This window comes from Martes martes (assembly GCF_963455335.1).
Source record: "Martes martes genome assembly, chromosome: 1".
Classification (NCBI taxonomy): domain Eukaryota; kingdom Metazoa; phylum Chordata; class Mammalia; order Carnivora; family Mustelidae; genus Martes; species Martes martes.
In genome coordinates, this window is record NC_137888.1 from 90,766,295 (window position 1) to 90,792,667 (window position 26,373).

General features: G+C 34.7%; 1 protein-coding gene across 10 annotated transcripts in view; it reads right to left on the bottom strand.

Moving 5' to 3' along the window:
- Positions 1 to 569: 569 nt before the first annotated feature.
- PDCD10 (programmed cell death 10) overlaps positions 570 to 26,373 on the bottom strand; it is a 106,237-nt gene continuing 80,433 nt past the window's right edge. For 5 of the 10 annotated variants that reach the window (XM_080800802.1, XM_080800803.1, XM_080800801.1 and 2 more), the window contains 7 exons: positions 24,915 to 25,125; positions 15,749 to 15,802; positions 10,689 to 10,806; positions 9,909 to 10,035; positions 4,248 to 4,326; positions 3,883 to 3,965; positions 570 to 1,049 (listed from right to left, as the gene is read on the bottom strand). In XM_080800802.1, the coding sequence (XP_080656928.1) occupies positions 968 to 1,049; positions 3,883 to 3,965; positions 4,248 to 4,326; positions 9,909 to 10,035; positions 10,689 to 10,806; positions 15,749 to 15,802; positions 24,915 to 25,010 (639 nt within the window). In that variant the 5' untranslated portion in view covers positions 25,011 to 25,125 and the 3' untranslated portion in view covers positions 570 to 967. The remainder of the gene's footprint in view (positions 1,050 to 3,882; positions 3,966 to 4,247; positions 4,327 to 9,908; positions 10,036 to 10,688; positions 10,807 to 15,748; positions 15,803 to 24,914; positions 25,126 to 26,373) is intronic. The other 5 variants (XM_080800804.1, XM_080800807.1, XM_080800805.1 and 2 more) reach the window with 2 other exon arrangements.

Genomic DNA, 26,373 nt, shown 5'->3' on the forward strand with positions numbered 1-26,373 from the left:
TTGAAAAATGAAATCACTTAACATGATCACTTGATACATAATTTCCTTAAAACTTCTCTCTGGTGAAACAAAGCTCTATATACTTAAAGAGTGTGTATAACATTTATAACACCCATGACAATTTCAAACCAACTAGCATTGGTATAGCTTCAAATTACTATTAGTTGTGGCTACTTTTGGAAAAAGGGTACAAAGCTTATTAGGGCCCAGCATACCAGAAAAACTTAATTTTATACTGTCATAGAGTTCAAGAAGTGACATTATAGTGTGAAGACACTATAAACTGCCATTTCTTTCTCGTAAGTCTCTTAAAACAGGCTGCAAAAATATTCAATACCTCATACATATTAACTAACAAAAATATTTCCATTCATTACCTTTGCCCAGAGTGATTAAGGACCAAAAAATAGAATTCTTGTTGCTTTATTATCTGATAAACTGCTAGTACGCTCCCGTTAGAAGTTCTTTAGACATTACACCAAGTCATCTTGGTCTTCTGATCATATATATATATTCATATATATATATTCATATATATATATATGTATTTTTTCAAGTAAAGAAATGTTTAACAGATGTAAACTATTTATTGAATATTTGCCACCAAATATTGTTAAATACATTATCTTGCAGCATATCGCTTTCAAGTTAAAATGTCAAACAAACACCAATATTTACAATTCTTTTAAGGAATGTTATATAATGACACATTAAGGCGTAAATTCTTTTGGCTTATAATTCTTAAAAGAATGATAATAGCAAAAGTGATGCAAAATCTTCAGTGTGAGATTATGATTAAGCTACATTTTACAAAAATATGGTGTAAGATGGCAATAATCCCATTCAACATCCTGGATTAGATCCCTTCAGGAGGGACTGATAATTTATACAGTCAAACTTTAAAATTTACAGATAAAGGCAGTCCAATACTGCCACTGAGAAGTACATCTCTTAACATATACAACTTTCAGGCCACAGTTTTGAAGGTCTGAAGTATCAAGTTGGTTTGATGAATTAGTCGGTTGGCACTTACGAACACATTTATTGCCCTGTTAAAAAAAAAAAAGCATTAATTTTATCCAAAAAATTCACCCTTTAAAAACATTTATACTTGATGCCATCCACTAACAGTAACAATGAAATCAATTGGTGGGGGGGTAGTTAGTACTGAGGATCATGTTTTATACCAGCTTGGAACTGAATGGTCCTGCATCATTTGAAACTATCTAGGAATTACTGCCCCCTAGTGGTTCTGGCTGGCAATACGGTGTTGATGGGCTGCTAATGATAGGTGGCGCCTCAACCACCAGATTTCATGAGGTTGAACAAGTAACTGGCCAAAGAGAGGATTTAAGTGTAGTCTCTAGCTGACTTCAATGTAAGTTACCAAAATAGTATCTGCTCCGGTATTATACTCAGTCTCAAAATCTCTACATCAGTGGACAACAAATACTTAAGAAAAACTTAACTACATTTTTTGTAAAAGTTACTTTACATTTGATTTACTCCAATCTCTTAACTTCTTTCAAAAACAAAAAACTATGAGAATTCTAAACTACTTTCAGAATAAATCTACTTTTAAAACAAAATAATCATGTAATTTCAATATTTAAGAGCTAACAATATATAAAAATATGTTCTTAAAAATTACTTTGTGCTACACACATTTCTCCTATCAGCCCATCTTCATGTGACTGGAATAAAGAACTGATGCCCTAGTCCCACTGTGTGGTCTAATCAGTTTCTCAGTATCATAGCTAAAACTTTTTTCTTCATCCTAGACACTTCTCAGAAAAGAGGGACCAGAGAGAATTAGCTGTACCTATGCAAATTCATCCCCTTATTGGAAGAGGGCTCAAAGAATAGGCTCTATTAACAGTTATCAGTTTCAAGAAAACAGGTACAAAACTAAATCCAAAACAATGGGACATTATTCATATATAAATAATTATCAAGAAGCTAGTGAATGGAGAAAAAGTAGTAGCCAGGAGCCGGAATAATCCATATGTAGAGTACATAACTTCAGATTAATGAAAATTAGGCTCTAAAGGAATTTCTACCTTTCGATGTGCTTATTTCACGATAATTCTTAATTAGAATCAGAAATAATGATCCCATCATGTAAATTATTCTTTTGATGTGTTTGGTTATTCTGGTTTTGCAGTGGAGACCAAGAAAAAAACAGATGTAAGTTTATTTTCAGAACACACCTGCAAGCTTATTAAACTAAGCCATCAAGGAGCATTTCCCCTAGATATCAGAAGAGTAACAAAACCACTAATAAAATGTAGTTCAATGCCTTTAATTCATAATATAAATGTAAAGATTTCAGCCTATTTAAACTGTTAAAAATGAAAATTAACAGAATCTTCTAATGTATTTTTATTATTTTTAAATATTATTATCACAATATTGTAATGTTTGACATGGATGTAAGAATCCTTAAACTTCAATGGTAGGATAAAATGTTAAATGTCCCTGCCAATGATACATGAAATAATCATTATTTAGGTTGTTTTTATGACTTTAAGCAATGTCAGAAAATGGTCTTGTCCACAGATTTCTAGTATTCTACCTTATGAAAAACTCTCTATAAGGCAAAATGCTATAGAAGACATGGCCTCTCCACCAGCTTATATATTATATATACACATGTAAAATGTATATGTAAAAACACGTAATTTCTTTTGGTTTTCTGGAGTGTTCTATAGATAACTGTATGTAAACCTAAAAACATCCAATTTACCTTTATATATACTACTTATCTTATAGAACAACAGTGAAAGTCTCCCTCCTTCTGAAAAACGGGTCACATCCTTTGTAGTACTTTTAAATCACCTGAACACTTTCTATAAACGAATTAAACCCTGGTCCCACTCCAAACTACCTGAATCAGACCTCTGAAGTTGGGACCAAGGCACTGGAATTTTAAAAAACTGAATCAAAGTGATTCTAATGTGCAAATGGGACTGACAACCATTGCTTTCTTTAACTTTAGCTCTCACCATACCTGGCAGTATCAGTACTATCTGGAAACTTTTAGAAATGCAAATTCCTTGGGCACCTGGGTGGTTCAGTCGGTTGTGTGTTGGACTCCTGATTTTGGCTCAGGTCATGATCTCAGGGTCATGAGATCTAGCCCCAAGTCTGGCTCCACAGGCAGTCTGCATGAGATTCTTTCCCTCTGCCCCTCCCCCAGTTTGCGTGCTCTCCCTCCCTCTCTCTCAAACTGAAGAAAAAAAAAAAAAAGAGAGAGAAAGAAATGCAAATTCTTGGGCCCACCCTAGATCTGAAAAGGAAAGGGGGGCTCCAAAAGCAATTTTATATGTACATGTGTAAAATGTGTATTTTATTCTGTAATAAGCCCTCCAGGTGATTCTGATGTGCCTAAAGTTTGAGAACCACAGTTTCAGGTCTGTAGGCCAGTAAGCCAAATCTCACTTCCTATGTTTCTGTATAGCCTGCAGATAAGAATACTTTTACATTTTTAAATGACAAAAAAAAAAAAAAGGTATTTTGTAACAGGTGAAAATCAAACAAAATTCAAATTTCAGTGTCTATAAATAAAGTTTTATTAGAATACAGCCATAATGTCACTTGTTTCCAAACTATGACTACATCTGCACCACAAGAGCAGAGGGGAAGTAGGTAGTTCTACAAGCCCACCAAGTCAAAATATTTGCCATGAGGTCTATTTCAGAACAAGGCTGCCAACTTCTGCTCTAGACAAGTTATGGCTAGATTATCAACCAACAGTCTTGTTATTAGTTAACTTGAGTATGAACAATATAGTAAAAGGGCTTAATTTATATGGTTTTAGTATTATATAAAACTGCATAATTTAATTTAAAATAAAAAAGGATGATAAATGACACTACTTACTTGCCATCTTTAAAATAGGTTTTCAGAGTATCACTGAAACTTTTGGAGTACTTTACAAATTCTTTCTTTTGGTGTTCAAGTGCCTACAGACATCAGAGTAAGAAAAAAAAATATTAAATAAGAAAATAATAAAAGCCAAAATCAAAGACAAGAGGTTACACAGAATATAGGATGGGCTTTATATTACAAATTAAAATTTTTAGAAGTATTTACTTAAACATATTTTAATTCAAAGACAAAAGCAGTGGTTAATGATATGAAACTATTTTCAATAATCAAACCATCTTAGTATTAAATTCAATACAACTACTAAATGTAAATCAGCATCTAGCCGGCAGCTTATACAAGGCTTCTACAAAACTTACCCTGCGGTTCTGGTATTGATACTTCTTGAAGACATTATTCACCGTGTCAAGAAGTTCTTTTATTGCACTAGCTATATCCCTGTTGGATAAGGAAAAAAGAATCTTCTTAAAATCAGCTGTATTTGGAAGAGGGGTATGTGTTTTATATATATATATTCCCCGCCCCCAGAATTACTAATCTCACTGTTAATTACCAAACTAACACAGCATCAAGCCCAAACATCTGACTAGTTGGTTGGATGGAGTTTTAGCCTGTACCCTTTTATGATCCTGACTTCTTTTGCACTGCTGACCAAAAGTTCTGCAACTAATTTCAACCTTCCCAAACCAGTAACATTTCATTCAGCATTACTTACTCAAATTTATAAGAATTACCTCTGCTTCTCACCTTTTCCAGATATTTTTCCTGTCTCTTGATGTAGCTGACTTCAAGCTACTATATTCTCTATATTTGCTATCTCATTAACAATTATATAAAATTTTACTATTACATGTAACTCGCTTCTGTATTTATCACCACTTCCAGTTACATAGTTTTGATGTTTAAAAAGAAATATTTCCTTTTCAGACACAGCTCTTCCAAGACACATCCACCTTCTAACAACTGCTTATACCCCTCTTCCAAAAACTCAGCTGTAGTTATTTCCTTTGGAAAATATATTTAAATTCCTGAGAGAGGCAATATCAGAATATTTTTCTACCTTAACCTTTTCAGCAATCATCCTTGGACTACATATGTATCAACACCTTCCTCCCCTTTCAAGCAGATAAAGAGAAGAAACCAGTAATTCTCATGAGTTGACTGTTCTCCCTATCCATTTTTTTTTTCTAAACTCCTCTTGTCTTTTTATCTATGCTCTTTTCAATTTTCATCTTCTAACTGCACAGCAATTTTTATTGGTCAAACTGAACTTAAACTTCTGCTGTGCAAATGCAATTCAAGAGTGAAGATATGAATTATTAAGACATAAAACTAGACCATCCCAAACATCATCTTTCATTACTTTTTAATCACAAAGGTCAGATTTCAGTTATTTCATACCTGAAACATTTCAGCTTTACTAAAGAAAAAACCAAAAAGCTCTGTATCCAGATTTCCGTGTGTATAATGTGTGTGTTTCACAGTATATTTCTAGTAAACATGCATGTGGGATGTCTAAGAATTACAAGTATACAGGATTTGGGTATTAAGAAATTTTTAGCCTATTCTGAAACAGTAATTACATTTGTATTAAATATTTTAATAAATAATTACTTATTACCTCCTGTATGTCAAACACTGATATCAGGCTGAACATTAAAAGATTTAAATAAGACAATGAATATTACATAAAAGTGGTGTTTGTCCACTCATTTTTTTTTCTCTTTTTGTCTCTAGTTTAGGAATAGCAGTTTTAACTTACATAATTGTTCCTTTCATTTATGGTTTCAAGTAAGTTGGCTCCTGTATTGCTATGATGTGCATAAATTCACCCCTGCTTAATAAAATGATGTCATAAGACCATGACATGAAAAAAATAACAATTTCAACAATTAAGTATTTGGAAGGTACTTCAAATCCACAATGAACCCATTTAAAGCAGAATATAATGGAGCAAACTACAGTGATCAGTGAGGTGTTCATACACAACTACTTTGTAGAATACTATTCTGCTTTAAAAAAGGATTATAAAAATATGCTTCAGGGCTAATAGACAAGATGAACATGTATCCATATACAATAATGGCTAGGATCCACAGGTCAAAAGAGTATGAATTCTCACTCACCTGTAAAGGGGAAAAAAAAAAAATACTTAAAAAATAAGCCCCCAGGTGATTTTGCTGATGAACCAAATTTGGAAACCCGTGTTTGGGATCCTAGAGCCTAGAACTAAGGTTTGATCTATATTTGGCCATAGAGCTTTACAAAGAACTCTACAGAATGACCCAGGCTGTTTATCCCCACTCCTGGCCTTCTCTAAAAACAATCTGTAGCCATTTATATCAAATACTACATCATCTGTATGTACACAGAACAGTATTTTCACTTAAGGTGCTAGGGTCTGTAGCAGAGAAGCTAAATTATATTAGTAACTAAGGGTTTGTTTCCTACAAGAGAAAATAATCAGCTCTAAAAAATACTGCAGACAAGTAAATAGATCAAGAATTGGAGAAAACCTGAGGGTAAAATAACTACAGTGTAATTATAAACAGTCTGGAGCTAAGTGACTCTGTGACAAGGGACAGGGGTATAGTAGGGGTATAGCAGGACCAAATTTTAGCAATTTCTAGCTTTTATGCTGCAACTTTGGGGAAACATACATTCAAAAGAGAAGATGACAGGCATCAGAGGAAATGTAAACTACATTTTATCAAAAAATTGCAATAGTAGACTTTCTAATCATGTAACCCAAATTTATATAACATGTATTTATGTCAACAGTCTAAAAGAAAAGTCCTATGCTGTGTGTTTAGTTAGGTCTAGACTGGACATCTCTATAAAGGCTTCTCTGAAGCCATCAGGAAAACCAAACTCTGGTGAATTTTAGAGCATGAATATGCAAACGCATATTGTAAACAGTGATAAATGCATGGCTTTCTGGTTTATTAATTCACAAGTCTCTACTAGTCATCCATTAGAATGTATAAGACCTAAAAAACCCTATAAATTAAATTTATATATGTCCTTTCTCTCAGTTCTTAAAACTGTTAATTTCATCTTCATAAGCAGAAACTAGAATAACAGAAGCTAAGCAACTTATCCAAGGTCACACAGCTAAATGTGGGAATGGAAATTCAAACCTAGGTCTGCTAACATACACAAAAATACCTAGATATTTGTTAGCTGACAGGAATCTTTTTTCTCCTTAATATAATCTATGAAATCACATATAGTACTTGGGATAATAAGTATTTGATACATGTTTCTTGAAAAATACTGCTATAAAATAAATGAAGAAGATAACTACCTTATGTATGAAAAAGTAAAATATTTTAAGATTTTTTTTTTTTTTTTTTTTGGACAGAGATCACAAGTAGGCAGAGAGGCAGGCAGAGAGAGAGAGGAGGGGAGACAGGCTCCCTGCTGAGCAGAGAGCCCGATGCAGGGCTCGAGCCCAGGACCCTGGGATCACGACCTGAGCTGAAGGCAGAGGCTTTAACCCCAACTGAGCCACACAGGCACTCTGAAAAAGTAAAATATTTTAAAGAAAAAACAGTAACTACACAGTACATTGTGCCTGAAGGATAAGTCATTTTTTATTTTGGTGCAATTTTATCTACTAATTTGTTAAACAATTAACCATGGGACAAGATGTAGGAAAATGTATCAGTATATATCAGTGATAGAAATAATTACACCTTACCTATCTATGTTAATTTACAGATGGTCTCATAAGTATATATTATCAACAAACTTTCCAGGGCCAATTATAACTCCTAAAATGATTAAGAAATAAATTTTAACTGCCAATACTCTCAACTCAGTTGTGCAGAGTGCACTCCAGAAAACTGAACTGAAATATTACTACTGCCCCATAAATGAGAGACAAGCCCCTAATTCGGCCTCTGTCAATGACTATGGACAAGACTCTTGGCCTCCTGACCTCAACTTCCTTATGATTAAAATGTGGCTATTTATACAGTGTTTTTCAAATGTATCTCTCTAAAGCCACAATGGGTTTAACAGAGATGCCTTGGGGACTCCCCCAGAAGGGTAAGATGGTTAAAGGAGCAGGATGAGGGCTTTGGGCCTACCATATCTAGCCTAGCTTCAACCATAGCACTCTTCTCTCTCTTACCTACCGGCACTCTATATTAAGACACCATTTATCACATGTCTTCCAGATAGCTGAAACTTTTTTTAATCACTAAGTCAGACCAGCATTATTCATCTCAGAGTGGGAAGCAGCAGAGAAGACCATGGAGTGAGTCTGCCTGGGTTTGAACCCAGATCTACCAACTTACTAGCTCTGTGACCTTGGAAAAGTTACTTAATTTCTTCCCCAGTTATAGCAGTGTTATATAATACATTAATATACGTAAAATGCTTAAAAAGGCAATGAGAACGTAATTCTAATAAGTGACTGCTATTAAGATGGCACTAATTCAATAAACCTTTCCTTCACTGACCTGAGGCAAAATTTGCTGAAAATATTATTTTTTAAATGTCAGATCTTCACAGAAATGTAGCACAGATCATAAACAAATATATGATCATCAAAACAAAATCTTATTATTTGAAAATTCTAAAAATAAGTTGTTTAAGCAACTATGCTTCAGATAACTGGCAATTTATCCTTTTATGAGCTAAACATGTTTAACTTTATATCAGACTAAAAATAAAAATCCATACAGTTGACTATCTTCCTTTTTCCAATATTAAAAATAGTTAAAGGAAGTTGAGGCTTTCCTATAAGGGTAAAATATTTACCTCAGGATTTGTTCTCTGTGACATGAATTTTAGCTAGGCAATGAAAAGTCTTTTTCATACTTTCAGGTTCTCCATCAGAAGACCTAAAAGAGGAGGGTCGCTCCTTAATAGCTGGGTTGCATACCCATCATAAACTATTGCTTCCTAAAATGAGATTGTCTGCCCCCTATACCACTCAAAATAGGTGCCCAAACTAGCTAAAACAGCATTTTGCAATGTGAATTACGAAGAATACTGTTTCCAGGAGATGGATGTTAATATTTACTATAAGTGACTTCTTTCCATTCTTTAAAGATACGAAGTATGATGATGCAGCCTCTTTCAAAAACAACAACAACAAAACCTGTGCTAAATCTTTAAATTTCTACTTGTGGTTTCACCAAAAGGTTGCACTGCTAGTGCCACTCAATTATTCCCAATTTTCTTCATATTATACCCAGTGAGGCTGAAGAAAATTGAGACTCTTTACTCATCCAGAAATTATGTATGGATTTTCCCCCTCAGTCTCCCACCCTCTTTAACCTGAGGAGACTGCCCCTGATTTGAGAACCACCGCTTAAGGATGACCCTTCTTGCGGGTCCTCACCAGTCAGCCTCCTAGCCCCATGCGTATTTTCGGTCTTATTTAACCTGTATCCCAAAGGTTTAGGATTTGGAGATTTACAATTTGGCTAATATTTAAAAATGCTATTCAAGCCTAAGAGTACATTACTTATTCTAATGACTTATGCCATTTCTGAAACGAAAACAATACTGGTATCCTGTTACCAATACTATAATTTTTTGTATTATTTCTTAGTTCAAACTATATTCCAATTTCTGTACATTTCATTCACTGTTTTTATATTAATATTCTAAAAAATGTTATCATACTCTAAAGCCAAATACCACAGCTTAGAAGTTAGTATCAACATGCAGCACTTAAAAATTTCAAGTCTGATTACAAATTAATTTTTTTTTTTAAAGATTTTATTTATTTGACAGAGAGAGAGTACGCAGAGAGGCAGGCAGAGAGAGAGGAGGAAGCAGGCTCCCCGCTGAGCAGAGAGCCTGATGCGGGGCTCGATCCCAGGACCCTGAGATCATGACCTGAGCCGAAGGCAGAGGCTTAACCCACTGAGCCACCCAGGCGCCCCACAAATTAATATTTTAATTTAATATTAATGTCATACCAAAATAAAACACCTAGCATGAGCAGTTCCTTTGAAGTACTTTCAAGAAAAGAAGAACCAAAGTCAAAAGTTGCTTACTTGATTGTCTGCAGAAACCTCACTCTGTCATTGATCTCATCTGGGATCTTACTGAGAATCTGTTTAAGTGCTCGTGCCTTTTCATTTAGGTCCTGGAATTCTGGCTCTGGTCGTTCAATCATATACTCTGATAAAATAAATACATAATAAAAACCATCATGCAACTCCCTGCCAAATTCAAGTCTACAAATTCCCAATGCTGGTTAAAGAGGTGGAGGGAGAAGAAAAAGGGGAAGGAAAGGAAAGACAAGGCTGCAAGGCAGAATTCATTAAAGTTCAACTTAGCTCAGAAAAAGTATTATGGCTCTCCCCAAGTAAAAGTATCAGAAGATGAAAGACTAAACATTTCCAATTTGGAATAAATGGAAATTCCATGAAATCTTAAAATAAACAAATAAATGAAAGGTAGGCTAAATCAAATTTATCAGGCCTCTGAAGCTGTATTTCACAAGAAAACCTTGAAGTAATAACATTCATAACAAATATAATGACAATATGTATCTGTCAAGGGGGAAGAGTTTAATAAAAACCTCTATATTGAATATGTAATGGGCTCATGATATCAAAACCCAACCTACTAATATCTTCAGCACATTCTTGAAATCTCACTTGAAAACAAAAATAATTTATACAGATTTTTCCTCCATTATCATCACAATAATAACAGTAACAGTAAGAAAGGGGAAGAGAAGGGGAAGGGCAAAGACCCATTTGTCAAATAAATACTTGGAGGAAGTGCTTTTCAACAACTGTAAGAAAATTACAGGAGACTCTGACTACCTTCTACATCATCAGCTGCCATTCGAAGAAGGGACTCTGTGAAGTTAACTTCTACACTTTTTTTCTCTAAAATTTTCATAATGATGTCTTGTGTGAGTCCTGGATTTTCTTTTTCAGCCTATAAAGAAGAGAAAGCTAGTTTTAAAATACAGAAGCTCAATCAGCATTTTAAAGCCAAAACGTAACTGTTTAGAACCTGCTGGTAACTTCTTAGAGTAATCAACTTATGACAGCAGAAATCTTGGTAAAGTAGGTGCAGTGACGGCATTCACTTATGTTTTGTCAAGAACTTATACATCGGTGACTTCTTATTACAGCCATGGTCCCATTTGCCATTTGAACATAAAGTACTTAACATTTCCTATTTCTCCTCTACTCTCACTTGCAATCAAACTAGTAACAAAAATAGAAATAAAGATTATACATATTTTGGTAATCCATCAATTACTCTGTTCAGTAGTTTAAATACACTAAGGATTTTTAGCTTTTTTTCATTAGCTAATATTTCAACTAGAAGATCAAGCAATAACTCATCTTGCCAATACTTTGCAGATTCTTTGCACTTAAATGAACAGAATGTCAGGAAAAACAAAAATGAAAACAAAAACACAGGATTTCTTTCGCAGGTTTTATTTAAGCTGTATCATCCTTCACTTTGCCACATAACAACTTTCATTTCCTATATTTCTGTAGCAAGAATATCTCCTTTTATTTATTTTTTTTAAAGATCTTTTATTTATTTATTTGACAGATAGAGATCACAAGTAGGCAGAGAGACAGGCAGAGAGAAAGGAGGAAGCAGGCTCCCCGCCGAGCAGAGAGCCCAACATGGGGCTCTGGGGCTCGATCCCAGGACCCAGGGATCATGACCTGAGCCGAAGGCAGAGGCTTTAACCCACTGAGCCACCCAGGCGCCCCAAGAATATCTCCTTTTATAGCAAGAATAATTTACAGAACATCATTTAATCTTTTTGCTACCTCCTGAGCTTATTTCACAGATGAGTTTGCATTAGTTCTATGTTATTTACACTCACTAGGGCAGTAAAATCTTCTAGCCATCTCAAGACTGAACACAGAAAGTTCTGAGTTTACCAAAGTTAATTTTCAGATTTGGGTTTTCTCCAGTAATTCTGTCCCATTTTATTATTTTAAAAAATGTTGTTTCTTTTAGGATGCCTGACAATTTTAATTATGCTGATGACTTCCTATTTTTTTTTTACCCAATATTAAATAGCAAATAGAAACACAATTTATGATCCTAATCAGACAGCAATCTATTTGTTTCCATATGTGTCAAGCACATTTAACGTCTGCCTTTTCAATTCCATTCTGGTATCATGGCAGATCCAGTTTTCTTCTGATCCTACTGCTCTTTCCATTATAACATCTTGTTTCTTATTAGGGTTCAGGTATCAAAAACTGAAAGGCTTTGGAATGGAATGGGAAAAGAAAATATGAACATTTATCTCAATCCTGGGATCATTTTAACTGCTGTCATATGCTATTCAAGGAAATCATTTTGATAGATGATTAATAACAATAAAGTGTATCCTACTGAATTCCATGTCCTTTATAACCTGTTTTGATTTCTCCTTCCATGAATATACTTAAGATACAATCCATTTTTTAAAAACAAGAGTTACCTTAAAGGAAAAGTTGTACAAATATGGGTTAAGATGGTGTCAGCATTATTAATTTGGTGACCGGCCACAAAACTATATACAGTATTTAGATAAGCCAGGATTTGATACAGTGATTTATCGTCTTTCTCTAAGTAGCATTAAATTAGCTATATAATGCATCATCTTACGAGGTAGATGTGCTTACAAAATATGCCAGGAGAAAAACAGTCTCTCTGATTAAGTTATAATAAACTGCTAACATCATTAAATGCTAAGCCTGAGATAAAGTTTTCAACACCAAGTTGGTGTGGGACCCCAAACTGCCAAAATTGGAGCATTACAGAACTCTTACACAGAGGTCTCTCACAAGTGTTTTTCATGCAAAGAAAACAGTGGCTGCCTACGTATTAAGTAGTTAGGTTCAAATAACTTAGTAAGTACTTGTGTCCTAACAACTGTCCTTAAAAAATACACAAATTAAAAGAAAAACATTTTATTTCATTCTTAAATAACCATGATTACTTATTAATGAGGTGCATTCACCTGTTGGGCCCTACACAATTTCACAAATGTTGGTATTAGACTGGATCCTGCCAGCCTCATTTCCTATTGGACACAGATCTTCTTGTGGTACGTACTTTTTATCATAGCAATGGCCAAAATTCCAATTTCATAAAAATATGACATCACTGAAAGGAATATAGCCCAATCTAATATGCTGAAATTGCAAACTACCTCAAACTAGCATAGTTCACAGTGTCAGATGTTTAATATCATTGTGCTCCTTTAAAGTTTTAAAATAACTCATGGTACTCTTCTGAGTTTGCTGGGGGCCCCAGGGTGCCTCAGCACCTAGCCTGGGAACAACCGTCTTAGTATCTTTTGGCTGAAATCCTAATTAAGCTACTTACTTTTCATTTTAAAAGCCTTAAATTTACCCAATTCCTCTGACTGACAAAATAAATAGATCTGTGCTTAAATTGATGACTTTTAACTATCTGTACCTTCAGGTTTTCTCCCAGAATACAACCTTGAATTCTGTGGGGATCCAATTTTTATGAAGAATCCAACTGTAAGAGAAAACTATCCCCCAGTGGCAGTAACATCCACGCTCATGATTCAGTGATCCTCAACAGCACAACCTATCAGAACTTTCCAGATGGGAAAAGAAAGTGAACGGATATCTTAAAAGATAATATTCATTAATATTTTATCTTGGGGAAAATAATTTTAATCCTTTTTCTCATGATAATAAAAATAAATATTAAACCTTGATAAATGACACTTTGGTCAAAGAACTAGAAATATGGACATATATTTTAGGAATATTAGTAGGGATATATGGGTGGGCGAGGCATTTATTTTATTTATCTTTTGAGAGAAAGAGAAAGTACAAGGTGGAGGGGGTGGAGGGTGGGGGCGGGGGGTGGTGGTGGTGGAAGCACAGGAACTCCCTGCTGAGCAGGGAGCCTCATGCAGGCCTGATCCCAAGATGCTGAGATCATGACCTAAGCTAAAGGCAGATGCTTAACTGAACCACCCAGGCGCCCTTTGGTCAGGCTTTTAAAATCTTTTTGCAAATAAGCTGGTAGTATTAGAAACACAAAAATCATCTTTTTAATGCATACCCTTTTAATTCCATTTGAAATTTAACAAATTAAATATAATAAAAATAAATCAATGTAAAACTAATTTGTTTTCCTCTCAAAATAACTTCCACTTTCCCCAATTATCAATCAATGCCATGGGTAATAAAATTTATCCATATGTTAAATCAGATCTATCACAGCCACATACTTTAAATATATTGTTTGCTTTTAGATTGTACTTTATTGTTAAAACATGAGATGTAAGCATATTTTTAAGAAAAAGCTTAATGAAATTCATTATTTTCTCTCTTTTAGAAATGACATTGAGGATATCAGTTCAGATATCCTTCAGACACTTCAGACAGTCCTCCTTATGATGATCCACAGGAGAAATCTCTCTGTTCTTGCTATCAAAAAAGCTAAAAACTGATTTTTCCATATCAATACTGTATTGTGCAATAGGTGGCCTGCCTTCCTTTCTCTGGCCACAAAGAAAATACTCAGCAAATTAACATAAAATAGTTTTCATCATGCTTCCCTAATAACCAAATATGCCATTCCAGAGCCACACTGAAGCTCAAAGAAAAAAGAAAAAAAAATGATGGTGTTATTTCATTCATTCTCTTCATTAACCCAATGACCTATCAAAACATATTTTAATTAAGCTACTATGTATGTATACACAGGAACTGCATTTTAGAGTATTAATCACACCAAAATAACTCTAACATAATATATATAACGTAAATTCTCATGGTAAAGTAAGACAGATGTCTAGTGACATTACCAGTGCTAGCAGTTAAAAGTGGTATTAATAAACTATCTTTGTCATAAAAAGAACTCAAACTTGATTGATTTATAGTTTTAATCCAATAAAACTTGATTATAAATTTATTCTAGATTTAAACATTAAAATACCTGAAATATAAGTTATTTTAGCTATTGACAGGAACATAAACACAGTAAGTAAATAAAAATTGAAGTTTTAGGCACCATGATATGCTATGGACTGGGAAAGGAAAGGGGATGGATAAAGTTTTATACGAAAGAATGCACCCAGTATGTTTAATAGGGCTGTCCAACAGAAATATAACCCAAGCAACAAATTTCATTGTTAATTTTAAATTTTCTAGTGGCCATGTTACAAAAGTAAAAAGAAATACATGAAATCATTTTAAGAGTACATCCAAAATAGTATCATTTCAACATGCAATTAATATAAAATACTTATTCCTGAGTTATTTTACATTCTTTTTCTCATACTAAGTATTCAAAATTTGGTGTGTATTTCATACTTGGGAGTACAATTCAATTTGAACTAGCTGTATTTTAAGTACTCAACTGCAACATGTGGCTAGTATTTATCAAACAGTTCAGGTCTAAAGACAACAAAAAGTTCACTTTGAATGACCTGGTTGTACGTTTGCAAGGTACCCTTAATCTGACTCCCACACAGGTCTTGTTTTCCTATCAAAAATACTGTTTTATTCTTATGTTCTATAATTAAGCAACATGAAAAACATCTTTTTGAGTTATAATTTTACAAAAATTTTTATCAAGTCAAATAATAGAAAAAGAAATTCAAAAATATACTCTAAAGCTAAAGAGAAAAAACTCCAAAGAAGTCAGTTTTCAAAGCACAAAGTGACAAAAAGATGAATGCTAAGGAAACAGCATTTGTTTTAATTCACTTCTGAGAAGTGTTTTAAGCTTTACAGAGTACACTAAAACAGACATAAAACAGCTGAAGAGATTTTTCACTAAAAGGAAATAAAGTGGCAATTCTTACATGATATTCAGATTTATATACGACATACGTTTTAATCATAATAAATTATTTGCACCTCACCTTAATGAAAGCTGCTCTCAGTGTCTGAGCTGCTGACAGGTTTACTCGTTCTAGCTGCAATATAAATTTTAAATCACTATTAGTACCAATTTCCTTAGAAAAGGTGCATTTTTGATATTCCATTCTATAGTAATAACTCTGATATATCCATCATTTGATCAACAAAAATACTTGCTAATTATTCTAAATCACCTTAATTCTTCAAATACACAGGTCATCTAAAATTTTCATTAGAAACCATGAGAAATTGAGGGATGTATGAATTCTTCATTCTTTTTAAAAACAAGACACACTTGGGGCACCTGGGTGGCTCAGTGGGTTAAGCCTCTTAAGCCTCTGCCTTCGGCTCAGGTCATGATCCTAGAGTCCCAGGATCGAGCCCCGCATCAGGCTCTCTGCTCAGCGGGGAGACTGACTCCCCTCTCCCCGCCCCAGCCCTCTGCCTGCCTCTCTGCCTACTTGTGATCTCTCTCTCTCTCTGGCAAATAAATAAATAAATAAATAAACAAACAAAAACCAAGACACACTCTACCTTAAAATTGGATTTAAGATGAGCACAGGATGCAAAATAATATCAAGTTCTTATAGAAAGAATAAACATATTTACTTCAATTACTGAAAATAGGGTTCAAGATCAACTCTCAATGTTCCGTTGCCAGTATATGGCAAATTGGGTGAACAGAAATGACCAACATCAAGAAAACATTTATTATTTAAGATTCTTTGTATTTATTACCTTACTCTTTTTCAATTATTTTACAATCCCTCAGCCAGGGATTAAGTTGAGGTTAGTCTATTTTATTAATTAGCAAACAGCACTGACACAAGATTTGATAGTAAATAAAGACTGAAGATCATCTGTCTTCTATGTTATCTGGATTTAAAAAAGGTTACCTAAAATACTGAATCAAAAGTTCAACCCCAAAGCTTTTAATATTATTATAAAATATGTGAGGTTTACAATTCTGAAAGATACATGTCCTTGGGTTGTCTGGGTGGTTCAGTGGGTTAAAGCCTCTACCTTCGGCTCAGGTCATGATCCCAGGGTCCTGGGATCGAGCCCCACATCAGCTCCCTGCTCAACAGAGAGCCTGCTTCTTCCTCTACCTCTGCCTCTGCCTGCTGTTCTGCCTACTTGTGCTCTCTATCTAACAAATAAATAAAATCTTAAAAAAAAAAAAAGATACATGTCCTTCTTATACACTTTACAGAATTCATCTTTCAGTGAGAAAAAAAAAAATCCATTTGTTGAAAAGTTAAATGTTAGGCTTAAAATAACTACCTTCAGTTAAATTCCAATTTTTTTAGTCCCTAAAAATTGGGCCAATTAACTCAATAAAACTCAATGCATATATTTTTTATTGGGGACAATATTAAAATATTCAAAAACAATGTTAACTTTTGTAGGAATTTTATGCAAGTGGAGTCTTTTCACAAAAATCTTATGAACATATCATACCTTGCAATAAATATTCCTTTCAACCCCTTGAGGCAGTAAATGTAAGTTTTCCTTTATAAACAACATATATACACATATATATCTAAGGAATGGCCTACACTTTATTAAATCATTTTATTTTCTAAACAAGACAGAAATGTCAAGAACCTTATCTCCCTACAAGTTATGCACCTTAAGCAAAAAAGCAACAAAATGTGCCAAGATAAATACTTTATCTCCAAAAATAAATAATAGGCCATTTAACTCAGTTTTAAACTTGGCTTCTATAAATCCAGTAAAATCTAACATTGCCTTAGTAGATAAAAGGGAAGATACAGGAGGACCGGTAGGAAAATACAGCAAAAACAACAACAACAACAACAACAAAACCCCTGTAAAATTAGTGAAAATAAGCTGCCACAAATGAAAAACTTTCATCTTCCACGGAATTCATTTAATTGTAATGAATCCTATTTAAGATTAAAATAGTAACACAGCTCTTCTGATCTCAAGTTCTTGTTGTGTAAGGGAGGGAGAGGCAGACAGACAGGATGAATGTTTCCACTCTGATAGGAACCATTTCCTTATTTGGGTTTACAGCACACTCTGACCTCTTTCAACAAGTCAAAGGTCTGAGTCACACGTGTACCTCCAAGTATCAGCATTACTAACTCATTCTGTACTGCCCTTGCTGGTATGTGAAAGGGTCAAGGCAAATAAAAAGAGGCCAAGAATAGTCCGTGAAGAACTAATAAAATTAGCCAAGATAGACATCAGATTTCTAGATTAAGTTTATATACGTGTGTCTTAGAAAAGAAAGGGAAAGGTCAGACATATACTAAATCAAATCTGTGAGCTGTGAAGCACCTCAACCAGAACTCTGCTGGGAGTCATTTTGGGATACATTATATATCCACACATCTTGCAGTAAATCCACTAGGCTTCATTATGAATACTCCCATTGCCCAGGGAGCACCAGGCATACAGGCACATAGCTACTTTTTGAATTGAACTTAATCTCTCATCCATAAATTTATCTAAATTATTCTTAAATCTATTTATAATTTGCAGCCTGTAATACTTGGCACAATATGTTTTTATCTTCCCTAATAAAAAGTGCTTCCCTGTTAGATCTTTAACGAGTGATAGATGATTTGATGATAAAATCACATTCACCTTACCGTTCATGACAGTGAAAGGTTCTGGCAGTATCCTAACAATTATCATTTACTTAGCACCAGTAATGAACTTTGTTATATATTTTCATAGAAAGCATCTCATCCTCACAATCTATAATTAGCTATCATCATCTCTATTTTATAGAGGCAGAAATGCGGTTTGTATAAATTAACCTAGTATTCAACAGCTAGTGCATACAGAGGCAGGACTCATAAGAAATCTGTCTGGCTCTAAAACTTGTGCACAAGCCACTTAATGCTACCCTGCCTCCCTGAATTCACCCTTTCCAGACTGGCATCAACTCCCTCACTGAATCTGTTCAACTACTTAAGAACTAACAAATTCCTGAGTTTCTACCATGTGCAAGTTAGTGTGAGAGATACAAAGAAATAGATTACAATCCTGGAACCCCAGAAGATCATTTTAAGTAAGCAGCTACACGGAAACTGATGGGATCACTGTCAGCTGAAGTAGAAAAAAAAAGTCTTTATGGAGGTGAGATCTGAACTGGTCCCTGAAGAACACAGCATATTAAAATCACCTTCCTGGGCCATCTGCCCACTTACGGGTTTCTTCAGGGTTGGTTAACACATGCGGGAGTAAAGTTTTTATGTGAGTTTAGAACAGAAAAGAATTTTCATTTTGTTTCTAATACTTCCACTAATTAGTCCAGTAATTTTTTTTTTAAGATTTTATCTGTTTACCTGACACAGAGCGATATCACAAGTAGGCAGAGAGGCAAGCAAAGAGAGAGGGGGAAGGAGGCTCCCCGCTGAGCAGAGAGCCCGATGTGGGGCTCAATCCCAGGACTCTGAGATCATGACCTGAGCCAAAGGCACAGGCTCAACTCACTGAGCCACCCAGGCGCCCCAATACAGTAATTTTTTTAAGCTTTTGAGATAACAGCTGTTACTTAGGGTATCTTTAAAGAGCCAATGCAATCATTTCTTAGTAGTATTTGATTCTGAATTCAAAAGAGGAGGAAGAAACATACAATTACACCTTGCATTAATGGGCACCTGGACAAAAAGAGGCCTTCCTCGGGCCTCAGCCATCTATGAATTCCATGTCACCAGTAAAAGGGTAAAGGGAAAAAAGAGAATAAGCACAAGAGAATAGGACACCTAATCTCATTTCACCAAAAAGGTAAGGAAAGTGCCTCCTGGAGTCCCAGCTAGAAGAAAGATAGGCTGAGTGAACTTAACAGCAGGGCTCTCATCCCCCAACAACACGTTCTTCCTATTCTGTTTTGTGAGTTCTTCCTGCAATGTATACTTGATAGCTTCTGACAGCACTATTAACTACAAACTTGGCCAAATTTAACTCTCCATGATATTTATAAAAATATTTCAAAAGCTTACACAGAATTCATCAATACTTTATTTTCTAGTTATCAAGCCCAACTCCTACACCCATAACTGAAAAAAAAATCCATTTATCTCCTTGGTTACTTAAGTTTTGTAGGTCTCGCATAAAATCTTTTGAAAGTATTCCTTCTTTAAGTTCAAAATAATGAGGTTAGTTGGTTCTGAATTATCTACAAATTTTGCTTTCTCAAAATCAGGAATGATTTCTCCATGCTGACAACCTTCTCCCCTCCCCACAAAAACTACTGAGTCTATTCTTTAAAAGGAATCAAAAAGGGCCAAGACACAAGAAAAAGGGGCACCTCGGTGGCTCAGTTGGTTAAACATTCAACTTGATTTCAGCTCAGGTCATGATCTCAGGGTCCCGGGATGGAGCCCCTAGCAGAGCTGGGCTCCACAGCATGGAGTCTCCTTGTCCCTCTCTCTCTGCCCTTCCTCCTGCTCATGTGTGCACGCTCTCTTTTTCTCTCTCTCTTAATAGACAAATCTTTAAAAAAGAAAAAAAAAGACACAAGAATAAAAGGTACATCTCTTATAACTCAAATGAAAATGAGTAAGATAAAAAAAAAAAAGCTAGAAGGTAAGTAGATAGACTCAAGAGGCCACCTATTAACTTTTGTGCTGCCACACAGAAGACAAATGCTGTAATATGTTTTATACATATTAAATGCAGTAACTGTTTCTAAAATAATCTGTTTCTGGGGTTGCCAAGTTGTCCAGCAAAAAAGGTAAGGAGAGCCACCTGTTATAAAAATGTTTCATTAAAAATTGCCTACCAGAATGTAAAAGTCTAGGGAATGATCACAACTGATCAGAAAATTGCCCAAAGACTTCCGAATAACGGCTCTAACACTTAACTACATACCTGGTACTAGTCTCAGTACTACAACATGTTAAGTCATTTACTTCACAGAGTTATGAGACATAAATATATTACTGTTTATCATCAGTTTATAAACAAGGAATATAAGACTACATAGCCTAGAGTAAGGGGCAGAGCAGTAATTCTTATGCAAGATATTAACTATGATCACCTTTGGATGATGGGACTGCAGGTAAAACCCATGCCTTCACTATGGAGAGGTATGTTTACTATGCTTCAATTTGGGGTTTTTTTTCTTTTAATTAAAAAAAGGATAGTTAGGTATATGAAGTTGGAGAAATATTCCCAGATTTCATTTGCTTGTTGGAAAAAATTAAGAGTTGTATATTCTGCTGAGTTGGCAGAAATAACTGTTGGATGCTTCTGAATAGATTATTAATTACTTACTCAGAAGTACCATTTTTGTATCATTTCTAAACAAGCCTATAAACCTTGGTGATCTAAAATTTATATTTGGTTGCAAGATTTTTTATTCCTATCTCAAAACACAATACAGATTTTTTCAGATATTATACTTCACCTTAAAATAATTCCTCTAAAAAGTCACAGGAAATGATGATTCATGGTGTATCTTTTCCTGGAATGAAGTACTGAACTATACCTCTCTTCTCCTCCATACGCAAAGAATCAGTAGAAAGTTATACAGTACATGAGAACCTGATCTAAGACTTGTCACAAGGCTTCTATAAACTCATTATTCCATAAGGTAACCAGGAGACCTATTTCACAGTACATTTACAACACATGCAATATACTTGGACTCTGAACTCTGCAGCAGCTGATTAAATAAGAAGACTACCCCTTTCTCAGCTGTCTTGGCACAGCTTCATTAAGTTTAGCAAGCATCGAACTCCCGGAATGCCATAAATAACTTCCCTTTGTGAGCTGGAGTAACAGTACTAAAATTTCCCAGATGTAAGGATGCTATCTAAGGATACTACCTAAAAATCTGTTCTACAAGTTAACTTCAGACCACCATTGTTACTATTACGGATGTTATGTTAGGGTGAGAATGTGTAAGTTTTTTAACTCTTCCAATACACTGTGGACAAAATTAAGTGTATCATTTAGCTCCAGAGTTAAACATTCATCCTTACTCTGATACTATTTTCTCTAAGATTAATCTCACAACCATTTTATCTTTAAATCCGTATAGCACAAAAAAAAACAGAGTAAAACTAAATTCTAATCTCCCCATTAGTAGATCTGTAGAAAAATCTATGTTTGAACTATGGTTAAATATTAATGTTCAACTGACTAGGTATCTTACTTATTTTTTTAAAAGATTTTATTTATTTATTTGACACAGAGAGACAGTGAAAGAGGGAACACAAGCAGGAGTAGGAGACGGAGAAGCAGAGCAGGCATCCCGAAGCAGGGCTCGATCTCAGGACCCTGGGATCATGACCTGAGCTGAAGGCAGATGCTTAATGACTGAGCCACCCAGGCAGCCGTAGGTATTTTATTTTAGATGTTACATTAATACATTGGAATGTCAGACAATAATGCTAGTATTTTATTCTTTTCAACCAAACACTTCACATTTGAAGGCTTAATTATTTTATTCCATTCCTAAATCAAGCCCCGGATTTGATATCTCTATCAAAGAGGAGACCTACTATCACAATTCCTAAAAGCCTATTATTTCTGAACACTTGTTTTTAAGTAACATGACAGAAATAATTTTTATAAAAAGTCTGATACCATGATGTTAGATCATAAATTCCAGAACTAGACCTGACAATCTGACACAGTATCTCTCAGTCTGCTACATCTAGCCATTTCATTTTCCAATTCAGTTTTAACAATTAATTCTTGAACCAACTATGAAACATTTGGGAACACGTTCTAATTCTGGGCCATTAACCCACATATTTTTTAGATGTCATCTGGTGAGAATCATTGCCTTTATTTCTGGAAAAGATTTACCAGTCCATTCATAGCCATTTCCTTTTCTTTCAAATTAATTTTTCTTACACATGAATAAATTAGAATAGACAGCTCCAGTATGAATTCCAATAGTTCATTTTATCAGAATCTCATATCCTATATGACTACTTTCTAAAGTCAAGATTCGAATAAAATCCATTTTCCTTATGCAGGAAAAGATCACTCTAGTTGTTACAAAAAAAAAACCTTCTCTCACCCCTCTTCACTAACTAGAGGATCAAACAGAAGCTCTGCAATGTAAACTGCCCTCCTTCAGGAATGACTCAAAATACTAGATAAACACAGAAATGCCCCAAACAACTTAGCCCCATAGCCCACAGGGGTAGCTACCTGTAGAGACCCAAGAAGAGGGAGTACCTCTGGGCAGAACTGCCATAATGGTTCTGAAAGTACCTGAGAAGTTAAAACACTAACCATCAATATATATTACTTAATAGTTTCAGTGACTATCTTCTTACCTCATCCTTGGTATAAGGATAATTAAATAATGCATCTGCTTAAACACCTGTGTAAGATGTTTAAGAAAATAGTTCTCTATGGTTAAGATGAGGTATAACGCCTTTTTCTTTTTCACATGTCCAGACCCTAGCAGGCTACTCAGCAAATAAATGACTGACATTTAGTAAATACTTACTAAGCAGAACTGAAGCACTTGCTTCTAACAATAATTATAGCTTTGTAATGAATGGGTACATATTGGAACAAAGTACGGGAATTAATTACTGGAGTGTTGGCTATACCTACCAGAGATGGGTATTAACAGCCCTGAAAGAGTGCCTCCAATGCTACCATAGAATCAGTATAACAGGGACAGGTTTTTCAAAAGATGCCTCCTATTGCTTCCTCTTTAGTGAAAAAACTTCTAAATTTCACAACCTCTTTTGCAGCTAGGTGTGGTCATAAGACTAGGTTCTTGCCAATGAGATGTAAATGGAAGTCTTGTACAGGACTTTCAAAAAGGTTACTTGAAGGAAGGTGAATTGGCTGGAAGGAACACCCACCTCCTATTCCATTTTTTTGTGTGTGTGCCTTCCAGACAACAACTTAGGACATGATGAATGGAGATTCAGCAGCTATCCCACATGCTCAGGTAACCCTGATAATGGAAAGTAAGCACTAGGATACCGAGTCATAAAAACACTAGCACCGGACCACTTACAGCCACAATTTTTATGCAAGAGAAATAACTTTTATACAAGCCAGTTTTTGAGTTTTCTTTTATGGTCTCTGAATCTAGTAAGACTATTTGATAGACAGCATTTAGAATTTCAAAATATATGTCTGAAATGGCAACTAGGTCCATGATTTCCAAGTTGAAGAGGATGAATCACTCCTCATCGTCCCCAAGACCTAAGACCACAAATGCATCAAATACATTATTATTAAACCTACTGCGGGATAAAGGGCTTTGAAATCCAGAATCTTATTCTGATATAAATACTTTACAAAAAGGAATAAAGTCATTGGAAATGGTGAGGGTTTCCAAGCTACAGCAGCAACAATAAGGCCAATGGCATGGATAGCTTTGTAACTGAATAGAAAAAAAAAAAACAAGAAGACCCTAATTAAATGTACAGAAAGGCTAAGGGTGAAGCCACTGAATTTGGAACCTCAGATTTTAGTTCTAGGTAATTTCAGGAACACCATTTCACATACTAAGAACTCGGTTCACCATTAAAAGGAGGGACATGATTAAATCATTTCTAAGGAATTTCCAGCTCTGTTTCTGTAACACCTTAGCATATTAACATTAAATTAAAAGAAAACCCAAAAATGTATTAAGTCCTAGAAAATCCCTCAAATAAAAAGGCAACTACATCCTCTCTAGATACTAAAGCAACGGTATCTTCCATTTATCAGTAAAAATATGTTTTGTCTCTACTGACTAGAATTCATCAGGATATTTTTGTGCCTGCTCTTCTGGCTACCTAAAATGTGTTTATCCCAAATTTAACTGTCTAACCCTTATTTACCTCTTTTCGATCTTAGCATATATGTCTCATCTTCAGTGAAGCTGGTCCTGACCCCTAAAGAAGGTTCCACCAGCTATTTTACTGAACATATGATTTTTGGTAACTTCAAAGGACTTACCACAATTTTCCATTTATATAATTACTTGTATTCTCTTGTTCAACGTCTGTCTCTCCCTCTATAATGAAACCTCCAGATGGGAAGCACTATATCTAGGTTCCTCCCTCCCCACTGTTTTATGTCCAGTCCTGGTACAATGCCTAACACACAGATAAAATTCATTTATGTATTTGTATATGAAGGAACAAACAAACAAATGAATAAAGAGGCAGGCATCAAGAACTGAAGAGATCATGAGAGAAATGTTTACCCACTTACCTCATTAAACACAGGATACATGACTGCATAAAGGGGCATAGAAACCATGGAAGTGGTCTCAGCTTCATTCTTCATCTCTTCCATTGTCATCCTCATTCAAAAGCCAACTACAGTAGAAAAAGCAGTGCTAAAATGCAGAGGAATCTTCATTCACTACAATATTTCTTCTCTTTTTTGTGATAAAAGAATAGGGCACAAAATATATACTGACCTGGTTAAAAGGAAAGAAAGAACAGAGATTTACTCCATTAAGGGAAAGTACAAACACCAAAAACTTTCTTTGCCAGTGTCTCTATCTTATGAACAGCTGATGTGTTAATATATCTTGCTTGTGAGGATACCCCTAATCAGTAACACATCTCTTTTCCTCCTCAGACTCAAGAATTTGCCCTTTCTTACAACTAATTTTCCCTCACTAGGTACTAATTCACAAAGCTGTGATTCATGAACCCACTCATCTTTAACTGAGAGTGCTCCCTGAAGCACCATGGAATAATGATGCATCTAATTCCAATATATATGCAATCAAAAAAGTTAGTACAAGAAATTATCAACAAAGTAGAATTATAGCACTTATATATAACATAAAACTATAACTATGAAATACATAGAGCATAAATGTTTATGGAGAACTTCATTAAGAATTAGGAAAAGAGAATTAAAGGTGTTTAAAGTAAAATCTTTTTGCTAATAGTTCACTGATTTTGCCACCTAAAAATAACAAAAACATAGCCAACCACCAGAAATTTAAGACAAATCTTAAAAAAACTGGGAAAAGTCTATCAAATGTGGTCTATTTGGGATAAAATGTTACTTAATTTTGCAGTGGTATTTCTGAATCTTTAGTCCAAATCTCACACAAAAATGAAGTAGAAAGATCCATAGACCTGATAATTTGGCATTAAAATACTGAGAATTCAGCAATGTGAGAGAAATTTGGCCTTGAATAGTTAGCTGAGGAAGTATTTTTTAAGAGAAAGCACTGCATTTATTTCCTTTGCTAGGCTAAAAAATTAGCTAATTATAAAGTGAGAGAGTAATATTACTTACATATCTGTATTTCAAACAATGTATATTGGTATACATATTTTAAAAACATCGATTTTGATTTAACTTCTACCATTTATAAAGCATTTTCAGATGATAAAACATTTTCTCACGCTTTTAGTCCTCAAAATTACATTAACTGTTATTCTAACCTTACAGAAGGGCATGGTTCTGAGATGATAAATGATTTGACCAAGAACACATATGCAGAGGCCCAAGACTTGTTTCTAATACTCTCAATCCAGACCTAGTAAGTCCACATTAAAAAAAAATGAAAAACAACTATGTTTGAAGTAGAGACAAAGAACCTCAGCTCATCTACCCAAGAAAAATACCCAGAAGTTATTCATTCACTGAATAAATTTATGTTTAGCCCCTACTCTGTAGAAGATGGCAGTGGAGGGGTGATATA